The sequence below is a fragment of the Curcuma longa genome, chromosome 5 (genome assembly GCF_044706935.1).
Source record: "Curcuma longa cultivar G26 ecotype Majalengka, Jawa Barat chromosome 5, ITB_CL_G26_1.1, whole genome shotgun sequence".
NCBI classification, from domain to species: domain Eukaryota; kingdom Viridiplantae; phylum Streptophyta; class Magnoliopsida; order Zingiberales; family Zingiberaceae; genus Curcuma; species Curcuma longa.
Window position 1 is genome coordinate 3,317,270 of NC_133865.1, and position 15,521 is coordinate 3,332,790.

At 37.7% G+C, this 15,521-nt stretch overlaps 2 protein-coding genes across 2 annotated transcripts; both read right to left on the reverse strand.

Moving 5' to 3' along the window:
- Nucleotides 1–814: 814 nt before the first annotated feature.
- On the reverse strand, nucleotides 815–1,912 carry LOC141829177 (E3 ubiquitin-protein ligase RDUF2-like). Its single transcript, XM_074716594.1, has one exon. The coding sequence runs from the start codon at nucleotides 1,685–1,687 to the stop codon at nucleotides 815–817; it is 873 nt and encodes a 290-aa protein (XP_074572695.1). The 5' UTR covers nucleotides 1,688–1,912.
- An 11,719-nt stretch (nucleotides 1,913–13,631) lies between these two features.
- LOC141830197 (uncharacterized) lies at nucleotides 13,632–15,191 on the reverse strand. The gene has a single exon (XM_074717681.1). It carries the CDS (start codon nucleotides 15,189–15,191, stop codon nucleotides 13,632–13,634), a length of 1,560 nt encoding a protein of 519 aa, XP_074573782.1.
- Nucleotides 15,192–15,521: the final 330 nt, after the last annotated feature.

The following is a 15,521-nucleotide window of genomic DNA, read 5'->3' on the forward strand; positions in this document are numbered from 1 at the left end:
GTACCAAGCATCCATGTCAACCTTTATCTACTTGAACTTTCCCTTGCTAAGCATGCAATTTTTTATATTGAAATGAGTAATTGTTCATAGGGATTGGCTCAACCATTTTATCCTCTATTGGGTTGCAAGAAATGGATTAGTGATATGGTTAGGATAATTTGATATAAATTAGATGATAATGTGAAATTTCTCATACAAGTTATTATTGATGGCATAAATAATTTTCTTGATCATTTAGGTATCCTAAAATAAATTAAATTATCAATATGTTTTTATACATAATAAACTTTCCTTTATATATTTTAAATAACTTACAACGTTGAAAGTATAAACGTTTAAGTTATCCATTTCTTATTAAAAGTAACTTATGTTTCTATTCGTATAAATAGTAGATAATAGATCCAATAGGTAAATAATTCAATTCCCTTTGAAAGTTAATCAACTTTGTGTTTCACATCCATTGTAATATTACAGATATGATGATGGACACAAAAAATATTAGCTTGGCTTTCCTCCTAATGTTAGCCATTTTTATTATTCCAACAACTTCTAGAGAGCTTGCTCCAGCATCAGCTCCCACTGGAATAGACTTTTTTGAATTACTATGTAAGTTTTTATTATGTCCATACACATTATTTGTAAATATAAATCTCAAGGCATTTGAATGAAAGAAGCTATGAGAATAGGGAGGCATTATAGATTTAGATAACACCTTTTCTTTATTTTTCCTAAAGAAAATATCAAAGTTTTCTATACACAATATTTGTTTTTTGTGATTATTATTATCTAATTATAAGTAATAGATTACTTATTTCTATTTATTATTATGCAGTAATCCAACTTGCGAAAATTGCTGAAAAGGAACAAGACATATTTTTTCCAAGGAATCAGTTAATTGGAAATCATAACATGAAGTGTTGGCTTTGTTTCCCAGCCAAGGAACCCCCGCATCTGGTTGCTGCACATCCGTCGGCATCTCATGCCGGCAAACTGGACAGGAATTTCTTAGCGCGAGCCATGGCAAGATGCAATCTTGATGGTAGATGTGATTGCAGGGCATCTCGAGGGCCTCAGCTCCAAGCTCGAAGGGGTCTTTGCAGACGGCGCAATGGAATTCCAGGGCAACATGAAGGTCAGCAATTTTGACCGCGGGCAAAGACTCGACGGCAGCCTTTGAAGCAGGCGGGTGGCCGAACACATACCTGCTGCCTGTTCCATTGGTCTCCGTCTGAGATAGACGATCGAGTATCCTCTCAAACCCGGAGCCTATCAAGAAATCCGACATGCTTTCCGGCAAGGGACGGAGGCCCGATCCTGTGCCGTCGTAGTGGTACAGTTCAAAACTGTTGGTGGCATCCCGATCCGCATCGCGTCGTGAGCCTTCGGGACCGAGAAGAACGATGAGGGGGTTGAATGGAGATCGGTCGCTCGTGGACGGCCGACTGTTACTACGGAACCTAATCCCCGAGTGCTGGCGAGGCCGCCCGTCGGCAGCGGCAGAGTCGATCACCGGGGAGGGGAACCGTCGACGGCGAGGCTCGGCGGCCGCCGCAAAGGAGGGATGGAAAAGCCCATGCGCATCCACGAAGCCGCCACCGCAGTCTGGGCAAACAACGGCGTCCGGCCAAACGGAGATGAAGCGACAGCAGCGACGGCACCATTGCGGCGAAGCCGTTTCCATACTCATCGCCGCTGTATCCTACAACAAGAAGACCACCGCAGCAACAAAGAAAGAAGAACCCTACTGGAGATCCAAGATCGAGGCAACCGATCTGTAATCGATGCCCTAAAAATCGAATCTTTCCAGACAAGAACGAACGAAAAGTCACAAATCCGCAGAAGAAATCAAAATCATAGCTCAATTTGCATATCTAAGTCGAGGATTTCGAAGTTTCAGCAGATTCCGGTAGCTGGAGAGCGAGAAAGCGAAGGGGAGGTTTTAAGCGCCGGACGAAGCTCCAAGAGCGGAGAACCTTGTGCGCTTGACGGCGTCGTCGAACGCTCCGTCACGCATTCCTGCGGGCATGGACGACTCCGTTAACGTTCCGCCAACGGCGTCGACTAAAAGTTAGATCAGACCGGAGTGAAGTGAACCGGGTACGGTCGAGTCCGATCCGCCGGATAAAACGCTGTCGGTCGGTCCTGTTGGAGGGGTCGGCCGGAGGAATAATTACAGAAAAGTCCTTACGGTATTTGATTTGACAGGCTGGCCCTGAGGGCAGTATGACATCATTGAAGTGATTGGAATTTTGAATAAGAAAAAGCGAAAGCCAAGTAAAGCGGAAAAAGGGCAGAGACGTTCTTTTCTTGGGCAACTGCCCATAAAACATCTTTTTTACGTTTCCCCCCACGATTTTAGAATAATTTGTTGAAGATGGGAATTTTAAATTGGGCAAAAATAAAAAGAGTTTCTCTTACCATCATTTTTATAAAAAAAAAAGAATATTAAAATTACCTCCAAACATATTCTTCGTCGTGAAAATATAAGAGAGCTTTTTAGGCACAAATAAGTTTCCAATGATGGGGAAAAAATATAGGAGGAATACGAGGACCTTTTTATTAATAAGGGATTGATTATCAAAGAGGCAAAAGTTATATTGATATAACAAAGTAGAAATTAAATAAAATTGATGAGAGAAAAAAAATATCAACAAAATAAAAAATATATATCATTAATTGAATATTTGATGGAGATTTACCCGGAATTCTAGGAATCCTCGACTCAATAAATCTTTTGCAATCACTTTAGCTTCTAATTCTGATTGTATTAATTGTTGCATCATTAATAGGGATTCCAACGAAGTATACATTTGTAATTTTTTTTATTAATTCAGATAGATTTAACTAATCTTAGAGATAGAGATAGATAATCCTCGACGGAGTGTCATTTCATTGTAGAAGAAATATCTCAACTAGAAATCAAATCTTATCGCCACACCTACATGAATGAGATTGTAAGTCAAAGACTCATCCTTTAAACATGTTAAGATACTCCAACATCAAATGTGCATAATGTTTTGAATGCTTCACATGTATAATAAACCATAGCTTCATTGATTATATAATAAGATAATTATAAAATTAATAGGGCAAAAATTAAAAGGACGTCCATCATTTTTTAAATCACTAGATGAACATTTCATTTCCAATTAAAGTCAAATGAGCACCTCATTTATCATGAATTGTTCAAAATACTCTTACATTATTTGATCATTCAATCATATAGAAACTAATTATAGAAGCTAACAATTAGTTTCTATACGACTGAATGATCAAATAATGTAAGAGTATTTTAGATAGTTCACGTTAAATGAGGTGTCCATCTGGTGATTTTATAAACGATGGGTGCCTCATGTTATAGAAGCTAGATACTATCTTTTACAATGGTGATTTTATATTATTTTGATTTTGCTTTTATAAGTGATAAACTGGTTAAAATAATATTTTAATGAGTAAAACAAATGATGGGAACTCCATAATATTTATTATATTTTAAATAAATATTATTTGATTACGATTGATCATGTAGAAGTTACATGTGGCTTTTACGACATGTAGAAGTTAATTGCTAGCTTCTACAATATATAGCTTCTACAACAGTGATTTTATATCATTTTGATTCTGCTTCTCTAAGTGATAACTTAGTTAAAATAACATTTCAACAAGTAAAACAAACGATAAGGACTCCATAATATTCATTACATTTCAAATAAACATAATCTAATCATGATCGGACATGTAAAAGCTAACATGTAGCTTCTATAACGTGTACCAACTACTTGCTAACTTTTACGATGTGTAGAAGTTAATAAGTAGCTGCTACAAAAGAGTAAGGATAAGAGTAATTCGAGCAGCTCATGTTAGATGGGGATATTCATTTGACTTTAATTGAAAATTAAATATTTATCTTACTTTAATTGAAAAATGGGACATCATCTTGAATTTTACCTAAATCAATAAATAGAATTAACACCTAATCAAAAGGTGCTCATTATTTTTGATGTGGTGGAAATATACAACCTCCACATGTCCGGTGAAGTCAATAGTCATGCTGAGCTGGTGGTCAATGTCAAGACGAGTCAGTCAGATCCAAGAGAAATTTAGTTCAACCTCGATGGGACTTAAGGAACTTGCTTCAATCAATCTGCACCTGCCTTGACTTCTCCCTCAAGACTTGGCATCCTCCATTGATAGTCAACTCCTCTATCATATAGTCAATCTCTCGCGTAGGTTGGGATGGACTTCTCAACGAACACTGACCTCCCAGAGAACTAAGCCAGCAATCTCGAAATATTCGTGTGGCTCACCCAAAGGAGCTTTAGTCCGAACTAACGTCTCAACTTATCTCATGATACCCTTACTTCTTCGACCACTCCAACTCAACTCGATCACATCTCAACATGCTCGCTCCTGCTTACTCTTTTCTAGCATTGTCTCTTTTGACCTTTTAGCTTGGCCAGACATCGCCAACTCCTTAACTCACCCCTATATCGTTGATTCCTCGTCCTAGATGCATGATATCGACCTCCCTCTTTGACTTGGCCTAGGGTCTCTTGCGAGCCAACTTCTCTACCCCCATTTTCATCCCACCTCCGACGTGGTCCGCAAAAAATGCAAGGAATAGGGAGAACGTGGGACCATGTGGCTCCTTCATACCCATCGCTGGCAAGAAAATCAAAGATCATGGGGTGATATGGCCACCTCCCTCGAAAAGGTGGGCAATAAGGGCGCACATTGAGGGGAATATTGACTTCAACGACTCTTTAAAATATCACCCTTTTCAACAAGCGCAAGTACGCATACAGGAGCACAGGAACACCCCTACCTTTCTCTGTTTTCCTCTAACTCCACTATAAAATTTTAGGCATTTTGCAATGAAATTTGCAACAAATTAAAAAAAAAATCATCACCAAATTATTTCACAACGAAATTAACAACAAAATAATTTTTGTGGGTAATAGCTCGTCACTAAATTCGACTATAAAAAAATTTAAAGTCATCGCCAATTTTGCGATGAATTGAATTTTCATCGCCAAATTCATTATAACTTTGCGACGAAAACTATTTTTGTCGCAAAATCCACTAATCGATAATCTGCAATAGAAAATATTTTTCGTCTTAACATCTGCGATGAAAATAAGTTTTCGGTGCCTATTAGTGATAAAAAATTATTCATCTCATATTGTCAACGAATCATTTTCATTGAAAATCGACGACGAATATAATTTGATCGCTCATTTGTTGACAAAAAATGATTTCGTTGCCAAATCAATGATGAAAAATTATTTCATCGCCAATTTGGCGACGAAAATATAGTTTCGTCACCAATTTGATGATGAAAGCCTATTTTCATCGCCAAAGTTTTGATATACAGTGTAATTATGGTAACTTTGTGATGAAACCATATTCGTCACAAAAAGTAACATTTTTTCCAGCAACAACCATGTTTCATTCTCCAACCATGCTTATATAAACAATCATGTTTCATTCTCCAACCATGTTTACATATAAATAATACTCAACTCCAACATTCTAAAATAATCCTCAATCAATCCAACATATAACATCATCTAACACAATACTAATCCACATTTAACAATTCAACATCATTCAAAACAAACAAAGATATCCACAAACAAACATTCCAACATCATTTTAAACAAACAAGTCATCATAATACAAGTTAAAACAAACAAACATATCCAAGAACATATCCAACATATCATATCAAAGTCTTAAAACTAAAACCAGATACAAAAAATATCACCATCCTCGGTAGATACTTTCTGATCCTTCCATACTTCTTCTTCTTTTCCTGCATAAGAAAATAAAACATAAAAAGTATCATTTTGTATAACATAATTATAATATGTAAATACTTACTTCACCACCATCCTCGATCTCACCAACCCTATTTGAACCCAAAATAACTAGGGGTGTAATCGAACCTAGCCGAGTCGAACAGTAAGAGGCTCAAGCTCGAGCTCGGTTCATTTTTCCTAAACTCGAGTTCGCCTCGAGTTCGATTCGAGCTTTAATTCTTAAGCTCGAGCTCAGCTCGTAATGAAATTAAATAGTTCGCGAACGGCTCGTTTTAAAGTTAAACGAATTCAGTTCGAGCTTGGTTCGAAAATAGCTCGTTTAAAAGTTAAACGAGCTTAGTTCGAGCTTGGCTCGTTAATATATAATATTTATAATTCATGTTATATATATATATATATATATATATATATATATATATATATATATATATATATATATTCACGAATCTCTTAACAAGCACGTTCGTGAGCCTTTAAACGAACATGTTCGTGAGCCTTTAAATGAACATGTTCGCGAGCTCACGAACCAAAAAATGTTAAGCTCGAGCTCAACTCGGTAATACTTTCGAGCTCGAAATCAGGCTCGAGATCGGCTCGTTAACTTAATCGAACAAACTCAAACGAACTTTTTTTCGAGTCGAGACTCGAATAGCTCGTGAGCAGCTTGGCTCGCTTACACCCCTAAAAATACCAGTATTAATCAATAATAAAAAATATTTAAAAATACTAATTATGAGAAAAATAAAAATTGTACACAACTAGGCTTATGAAGAATCATCATCATCACCGTCATCACTAGAACCAAAAGGAATCTGAGTCGGAACGGAGCCTAACTGAAAATGTCATATAATGAGATCATATTGTTGGCGTAATTCTCTCATTTCTTGATCCATTTGCAATATTATTCCCTTCAAATTGCTAACCTCTTTAGTTATGTTTTCTATTTATGTCCTTATTACTAGTGGGGTGGAAGAAGCCATAAACTCAGATCATTCCCTTTGGCTCAGATCCATCATTATTATCATCATAGCACCTGAACTTCTCTGTGCTAGCTTAAACTCATTTTATTTCTCTGGTATTGGTATGATAAAAAAATTAAAATAAATGCATATAATATTCATTATATCTAATAGAATCACATTTAATAAGTTTAAAAATAAGATCAAAGATTAATCCAAATCTTAATTGCTCTAGCTCTATCCCCGCTCCAAGTCTTGTCTTTCTTTTAAAATATGTAGGTAAAAGTGTCTATAAATAATGACTCCTTCCCCATTTCTTTAATCTAAAAAAATATTATTAGAAATAATATAATAGTTTGAAATCAATTAATAAATTAGTGTTTATAAAAAATTATCAATATGAGTGTATGCTCATCAATATTGATTGAGTCTCCCGCATATGTTGGAGATGAGTCTCCAGAATTATAAGTTTGATTTGTTTTATTCCGTTGACTCCTTTGTTTTCCAAATATTGGCGATCCTAGCCCAATTTTTTTTGGTGATACAGGATGACTTTTTTCCTCTAGTTTTCTCGTGATTAAGTACAGGCTGTAGGATCGAGTTAGAGCACTAGGGGGGAGGGGGGTAAATAGCGTTTTATCACTTTTTCACTCTTTGAACAATTCGTGTATAAAACGAACGTATGTGAAAATAGAAAGTGCGACGGAAAAGATAAATAGAAATATTTTTATTTTTTACTTGGTTCATAGCCACAGGCTGCTACTCTAAGGCCCACGATCCGTAATCGTTTCCAACGAATAATTTACTATAAAAACTCTCCTCCCACGAGAAGGAGTTTATCGCTTTACAAAATGTATTAGGATCGGTGAACTTATACCGTCCTAATCTCTTAAGTACAAAAAGCAACAAAGAAGTTACCGACTAAGATAATTAGGCTTGTAGTTGTCGGTGCAGCTCCTCTGCGTTACGACGATGTATTGGATTGAGTGTTTGCGCACAGGAGGTTGTCGTAGAAGCGTATGGAATTGATATTAGGGTTTCCCTTCACAATTGCTTATAAAGCCTGATTCGGGCACTTGGAAGTCCATCTGAGTGCCTCCACATCATCCCATCGATCTACTTTCGACACTAACTCGATATCTTCCAAGCATTTGTATCTCTTTTGAGCGCTTGCATGTTGACGTGAAGGTTGTCAGATCAATTTTGACTCTGTAATGCCTTAACCAAATCCGAGAGCTTGAAACCCCTCCGGGTGCTTGGAGGTTGAGGTGTCCCGACCACTGAAACTCTGCCATCTCATCCGCCTCGCTGGCCCATTCGACTACGTCCGATTGCCTGAATCCCTTCTGGGTGCCTGAAATTCCTTCTGGATGCTTGAACCGTCCAATCGCCTGAATTCAGATAAGGACACCCAGAACACAAAGTTTCATCTCTTCCTTTTCTGCATTACAAGTTAGTCCATAAACAAAATAATAGAAAGGAAAATAGTTTTTGCAAATTGTTTGATCTTGACTTTAGGTTTCTAGTGAAATCCTAGGTCTGACCGACGCCTACTGTTCCCTTTACAGGGAATGCGTCCTCACCCACTCCAGTCGGGAGAAGTTATCTTTTATTAACCAAATCCTCTAGACCCGTTAGACTTTTGCTTAGTTTTGATCCTTAGCCCCTATGTCTTCCACACGTCTAGTCCTCCAAACTTGCCTAGACTTTCTGCCTGGTGCTCTAATATGCCAAGTCTTCCTGCTCAGTCCTACAGACCAGGACTTCCTTGTCCAATCTTCCAAATCAGGTATTCCTTACTCAATCCTCCATATCATAACTTCCTTTGCCTAGCCGCAACTAGGACGTCCTTGTGCTACTTGCACACTCAATTCATCTTATTAGTTCGCTTCTCAAACTTAACTTGAACCCTTTATCATTATCAAAACTCAGGTTCGATTATCTGGTGCTCCCTACACCAACACATGCCGAATGTGATCCCTATATTTTTTTTTCTTTAAAAATCCTCTTTATTTTTAATTCTTTATTCGGCTCCCAATTGAATGCCCGCTAAAATGAAGAAAAAATAATTGATTATATATTCACTTTAATTTCATATATAAATTGAAGGGGATATATATCTTAACTCGTTCCACCATAACTCTTTTGTAGATGTTGAAGTGCTGGTATATATCATTAAAGCTCATTCTTAATGGTTATTCACTATTTTATTTATCTCGCGAGCACGTACAGAATTTTAAAATCTATCATAAAATTATAAACAAACATTAATAAATAATTAAGATAGTAGTTGAAAAATACTCAAATTTTAAATACTTATGAATCTCTGTGAGGGACTATATATTCTCGAATATCCCACAACTCAATAGCGGATTGTTTGGCTGAAGACTGGAGATTGCAGGGGTGACAAATCCGATGAAGGTACTAGCGAAGGTGCATGAGATGGTCTTGCTCAATCAGGAGGGGCGTAGGTACAGTGTCAGGTGTCGAAGCAGACTGTCCAGGAGTACTCCATCTATGGTCACTACATCAAAATTGTCAACCAAAATTGTTAGGAGATAAAGTAATAAATAGTTGTTACATAATGGAAAGCATGAAAAAACTTACCATATTTGCTAATAGATCACAGAATGTGCGAAACCAAACACTTAAATGCCACCTGTAATGTCATATTAGAAAAATTACACTGCATTAACAAATAATCAAAATATTTAACAATGAAACAATATATAGATAATTAATTGAGTAACGAGTTATATCCATGCGCAAATTAAACTAAATTTACTCATACAAAATACATTATCATTTTTAAAAGATCTCATTTTTTTATTATATAATATTAAAGTCCTCATTCTCATTGGCATTCGACGGTGGCAGCGTCGGCGATGGCGGCGGCGTCGGCGGTGGCTGCAGGGTGGCTGCGTCATTCGTCGTCATCAGATTCATTCTTATGAATTTCACTTGCATCCACATTTATCACGACTCCACTGGGATCTTGTAACGTTGAAATAATATATCCTCGATCTGAAATATATTCACAACTTTGTCTTGTTGATATGCAATGTCTTCCCAACGTTCCTCAATCTTTTTCCGTGCTTTGATTTTACAAACAACTCACAAATCAATTTTGTCATATTTTAAACTAGTATATATAAAACATAAAATACATGAATCGCTTGTTGTGCCAACACAAATAATTTTTATCTCTTATACAATCTCTTATGATTAATTTCAATCAAATTATACCGTGGATGCACCTTCATCCTTCTGACAGGGTCAAACCCACGACACATAAATAAAATAACTCGCATTTCTGACCTAGGGTATTCTACCTCTATAATTTCAACAAACTAACCATAAAAATCATTACTTGCATCTCTATCATCTGATGACTGAATAAATACCCTACTATTTATTGTAGTCTTTTCCATTCCATATTCTTGAGTATGAAAACTATGTCCGTTTGTGAAATATGTTGGCAAAGTGCGTACCAATATTTTTGGACCCCATGAAAGATGAAATAGAAATTCTTGCTCAAGGTGAACTTGATTATCATGAACCTAAAGTCAAATAAATAAGTTTAAAAGTTTATATATGTGTAAACCATAGTATAATTTAGATTTACTACTTATAAATGATTTGAACCACGGTGCAAATTCTTCTTCGTAGAAACAATCAAACTCTTATCTCGACATTTCAGAATATAAGTTTTGAAAACTCCTTCAAAAAAATTTATTATAACATAAAGAATTTATGACATAAGAAATATAAAATATATACTAACTTGAAATATGACGTGACTTTTGGATGATTCAGTAAACTATATGTCTGGGTTGCATGCCAAGTACCCTATATCGCTGACTCCTCATCCCAGACGCACGATACTAACCTCCCTCTCCGACTTGACCCCGAGTCTCTCGTGAGTCAACTTCTCTGCCCCTATTTTCATCTCGCCTCCAACGTGGCCCGTAGAAAATGCGAGGAATAGGGGAAACATGGGACCACGTGGCTCCCCCATATCCATTGTTGGTAAGAATATCAAAGATCATTAGGCAACGTGGCCATCTCTCTCTCAGAAACGTGGGCAACAACGGCGCACATTGAGGGGAACATGGACTTCAATGACTCTTTAAAAGATCGTCCTCTTTAGCGAGCGTAGGTACGCATACAGGAGCACAAGAACACCCCTACCTTTGTCCATACTCTAACTCACACATACTTCACTGACTTAAGCATCGAGGTGGCTTCGTCGGGACACCTCCCAACGTCATTCTACCTTTTTCTTTGTGACCCTAATGTTCATTCGTCCCCCTCAATAGCATACCCTCAGGGATTATACAACTCGTTCTACTTCATTGACTGGTGGCTTGACTATCCACGATATTTAAGTCGGAACAATTTTCATTATGGTTAAAAGAATATTCTATTTTTAAAAAATATCAAAAAAATAACTCCATCTTATTTTTTATCTTAAAAATATTATTATTTTATTGTAACATTATTATAGCAATTTGATCCAAACTTTTATAGTATGCTAAAAACAACTTAAATAATTTTAATAAAAAATATTTCAATATCGTACAAAATTACTTAAATGTTAATTTAAACCGTTTCAATTTGATTAAGATTGAAATAATTTTAATTAATACTATTACAATATGAAATAATTTTATTAAAATTGATGCAATTAAAATGATTTTGACTAAAATTATTATAAAATAGAATAATTTTAATTAAAATTATTAAAATATATAATTCAATAACAATCAACAACAACAACAATCAAGTCTTATTCCACTAAATGACATCGACTATACAGGGATCGAATTTCGTAAAAACTCATGACCTGAAATTCACCTCATTATGCACCTCGTGTCTGTGTACCTGAATTTACCTCCCTTCATATTCGTGGGATCGACTCTAGGGCTGCTGAGGTAACGAATTCTTTTTTTCTTCTATGTTATTGAATTTTATCACTTACTATATCATTATCTATATTTAAATAAATTTTATCTTATTTTATTATCACTAATCAAGTATTTTTATGATTTTCCTCATTTAATGTGCATATTTATCATAATTTCACATCGTCTAACTGTATCATTTATTAATCGTCTAAATATATGCCCATACAATCTTAAATATGTCTATTAAAATTTTCTCTCAACAAGTGGAATCCTGACTTTCTCTCTAATATTCTTAATTTTTTTTATCCTATCAATCCTTATATGTCTGCACATCCATATAAACATTTTCATATCTGCAACTCTATCTTCTACTCATGATCTCGAGTCATAACACAACATTCAACTTCATATAATAAAACAGATTTATCCGTTGTTATATAAACTTCCCTTTAAATTTTAAAAATATTTTACTGACATTCTCTTTTATTTTAACTATGCTACTTGTACTCTATATAGGACATATCTTAATTCCTCTGTCCTTTTGTAAAAATATTTCTAAATACTTAAAATTTTCAATTCCAAACAATTGCGTGAGAGCAATTTTGATGAAAGTTACTCTAAGTTAAATAATTTTGACTTAAATCTTTATAACATGGAGTAAACTTTGGTCACAGACTTTGACTAAAGCTACTCAATATTCATATCATATCAGATGCAATTTTAATTAAAATTACTACAATATAAAGTAATGTTTTACTAAAAACTACTATAATAAATCTTAAATAAAATTCTAATCCAACATTTCTTATACCTACAATAAACAGTGAAAGTCCCCGGGGCAATGGTGTAACGGTAGGACATCCGGGTTGTGACCCAGAGACCCGCGGTTCGATCCCCAACTACGGCGTATTTGCAGGAATTTTCCTCCAAATGGGGAACGCAATCAAAGGATGCTGGGCATCTGGATTGTCCACCGTATGCGCTTCCCGATTTACCCTGATGGTCAGTGGGAAACTTCCGTGGGACCGGACCGGCCACCCCCAGGGATTGAGTCTATGAGACTGACTGAGATTTATCATTTTTTTTACAATAAACAGTGAAAGCATATGAATGATCTAAAAAGTGTACAATGCGGATGAATATCTTATTCTTCATGAGTACATCGAGGGAAGCCCCCACGGGCTTGCTCACATGGTTAGTGCAGGGCAGTTGCTTACAATGAGGCGATGGGTTCGATCCCTCCCCTGCGCTAGCCATGATGAGAAAGAGGCCAAAATAACCGTCCGTGATTTACTCCCTCTAGACACTTGTGGGGCCGGGACTAGGGGGCTTTGCTTACAATGAGTACATCGAGGGAAACCACTGATTCAATGTAATTATTAAGCTAGTAGTGCACCACACTGAACTAGTTATGATTCTGGGTTTTTAATTGTCATCTACATGAGAATCACAAGTTTAAACATTTCATCTTGAGCTACCCATCTTTGGATTGATTTGCATGTTAATGATAGCTCACAAGAGAACATTCCACCATCTACAAAGTAGTAGCAAAAACAGCAGCCCAGAAAGGATTACAAATGTGGTTGCCAAAATAATTTCCATAAAATTCAGAATCAATAGATGAATTTAGTTTACATGACAAAAAGTTAACTGAAAACAGCTAGCATATATTCATTAGGTAATTGCACTAGTAAATGGTTCGATTTCAAAAGTTTCTACAAGTATAGAGCAGACAAACTTCATATGCAAAGCTTCTGTAATCACAAATTACTAGTGACACTCGACAGTACCAGTGCAGTTTAGCTATGGCGATAGAACAAGTGAAAATTTCTTGTCATGTGTCTATTATATTATATATATATATATATCAGTAGGCATAAGAGAAAAGAAAAACAAGTTTTTTTTTTTTGTTTTTTTGTTATGTAGACCAAAGAAAGTCTACATCACCAAGGAGAAGCATATCTGGGCCTTGATGGAGGAGATCTTGATGTTAAGCTTCCATCTCTAGAAAACCTCGACTTCTCTTTAGGAGTGCTAGAGACTGGGCTAGACCCGCGATAGCTTGCTCGAAGAGTCTCATCCACGGAGCTAGAAGACTTGGCGATGGCTCTTCTCACAAACTTCTGAGCAGCTGGAGAAAGAGTTGGCACATTTGGGCTGGCACTACCTCCTCTGGCAGGTGATGGCAGTGGCGGCTTCTTAAACATCTTGGACCTTTCCCTCACCTTTCGTGCAGCTTCCCTCGCCAAGGAATGAGCTTTCACATCTCGAGACGAAGGCAGTGGGATTCGAAAATGAGGTCCGTCATTACTTCCTCTTGTATCAAAAACAGGTGACTCCTCGAGGTCCAATCTCTGAGGGGTCCCCTCTATCTCGCCCCACGTCATGAAGGGGGATTCATCGACACCTGGGGCAGGGGAAGGCGTCCTGACGAAGCTGTATCCATTCTCAGCTTTCTTGGTTGAATCCACATGCATGGGGTTCGGTGCCTTCCTCAAATCTTCCAAGTCATAGCTTTTTGATTTCTCAGCCTCTCGATTAGCGAACGGGCACGCAGCACCAGTAGGAGTGGTGTCGGCGACAGGGGTATAAAGGATGGCAGCCGCTTTAACGTCCTTTGTCGGATTGGCTTCGGGTGCTGATTTCCCATGAAACCGGGTGTTGGAGCGGTCGATCTGCTTGGTGAGGCCCTTCAGGCGCTCGGCCCTCTCCTCCTCCGTCAGTGGCGCCTCCCCCTTTTCCTCAGGATTATACATGAGGAGATTCTTAGCCGTGTATTTCCAATCCTCCAACGTGCTCACAGGTTGCCCAGAGGTGCCGTACCCATCGGTTATCCGGTCTCTCTTCTCCTCTTCTAGGGTTAGTAAAGCTGGTTCCTTCTCGCCTTCCAGCAGGTGGGAGTACTTCTCCCTCCTCTTTCGATTGACTTTCTCCAAGATCTTAGAAAAGCTCTCGTTGTCCTCGCTGGTGTACCGGCGGAGGAAGGCATCCAGTGAGAGAGAAGTGTCGATGTCAGCCAAGGGATCATCAAGCGCGGTCTGGGTGGCAGGGTCGCCGGAGGCATGACAGGCATGACGGGTCGAAGGCGTGGAACCGAAGGGGGTGGCGGAGAAGGAGGGAAAGAATGATGACCCAGGGGTGCGGGTCCTGGAACGGCGAGCGGAGGCGGTGGCAGCGCCTGATCCCCCAGCCGCGGCTGCGCGGCGCTCGAGGATCTTAAGCTGGGCGTCGCGGATGAGGACGGGGTCGCCAGATCGGACAGCCTCGAGCCAATCGAGGCGGTCGCGGAGCTTGGGGATGTCGGGGAAGAAGTCGCGCTCGATGATGCGTTCTATGGCAGAGACGTAGGATTCCTCGTCGAGGACGGCAGCGCCACGCTTCCGAGGGTTGACGGCGGTGGAGGAGGAGGAGAAGGAGGAGGGCGTAGCTCCGTCTGTGGGTACGGTGGAGGCGGAGGAGGGAGTCGAGATCTGACGAGGGGAATGGCCGGGGGAGAGAAGCATGCTTGCTCTGCGGGTTTCGAAGAGGAAGGGGTTCGAAGAGAAAGAAAATGGGGCAGTACGCTTTGCCCTGAGGAAATGAAATAGAGGCGAGTAAAATTTCGAATAAATAGATCGAATGATCCAATTTAAAAATTCCGTTTAATTATTTTGAAATTTCAGTTATTTTTTTTAATCAGTAAATTTGATTTAAAATTTTTTATTCGATTAAATAAATTAAATTAAATTATTTAAAATAAAAAATAATTCTTAAATTCTTAAATACATAAATTAATAAATTTTTTATAATATTTAAAATTTTTGATTATTTCAATTAATTCAATTAAAAATTAA

What these genes read in the sequence shown, in the direction of transcription:
- LOC141829177 (XM_074716594.1), bottom strand. Translation starts at nt 1,687, where the DNA reads ATGAGTATGGAAACGGCTTCGCCGCAATGGTGCCGTCGCTGCTGTCGC.
- LOC141830197 (XM_074717681.1), bottom strand. Translation starts at nt 15,191, where the DNA reads ATGCTTCTCTCCCCCGGCCATTCCCCTCGTCAGATCTCGACTCCCTCC.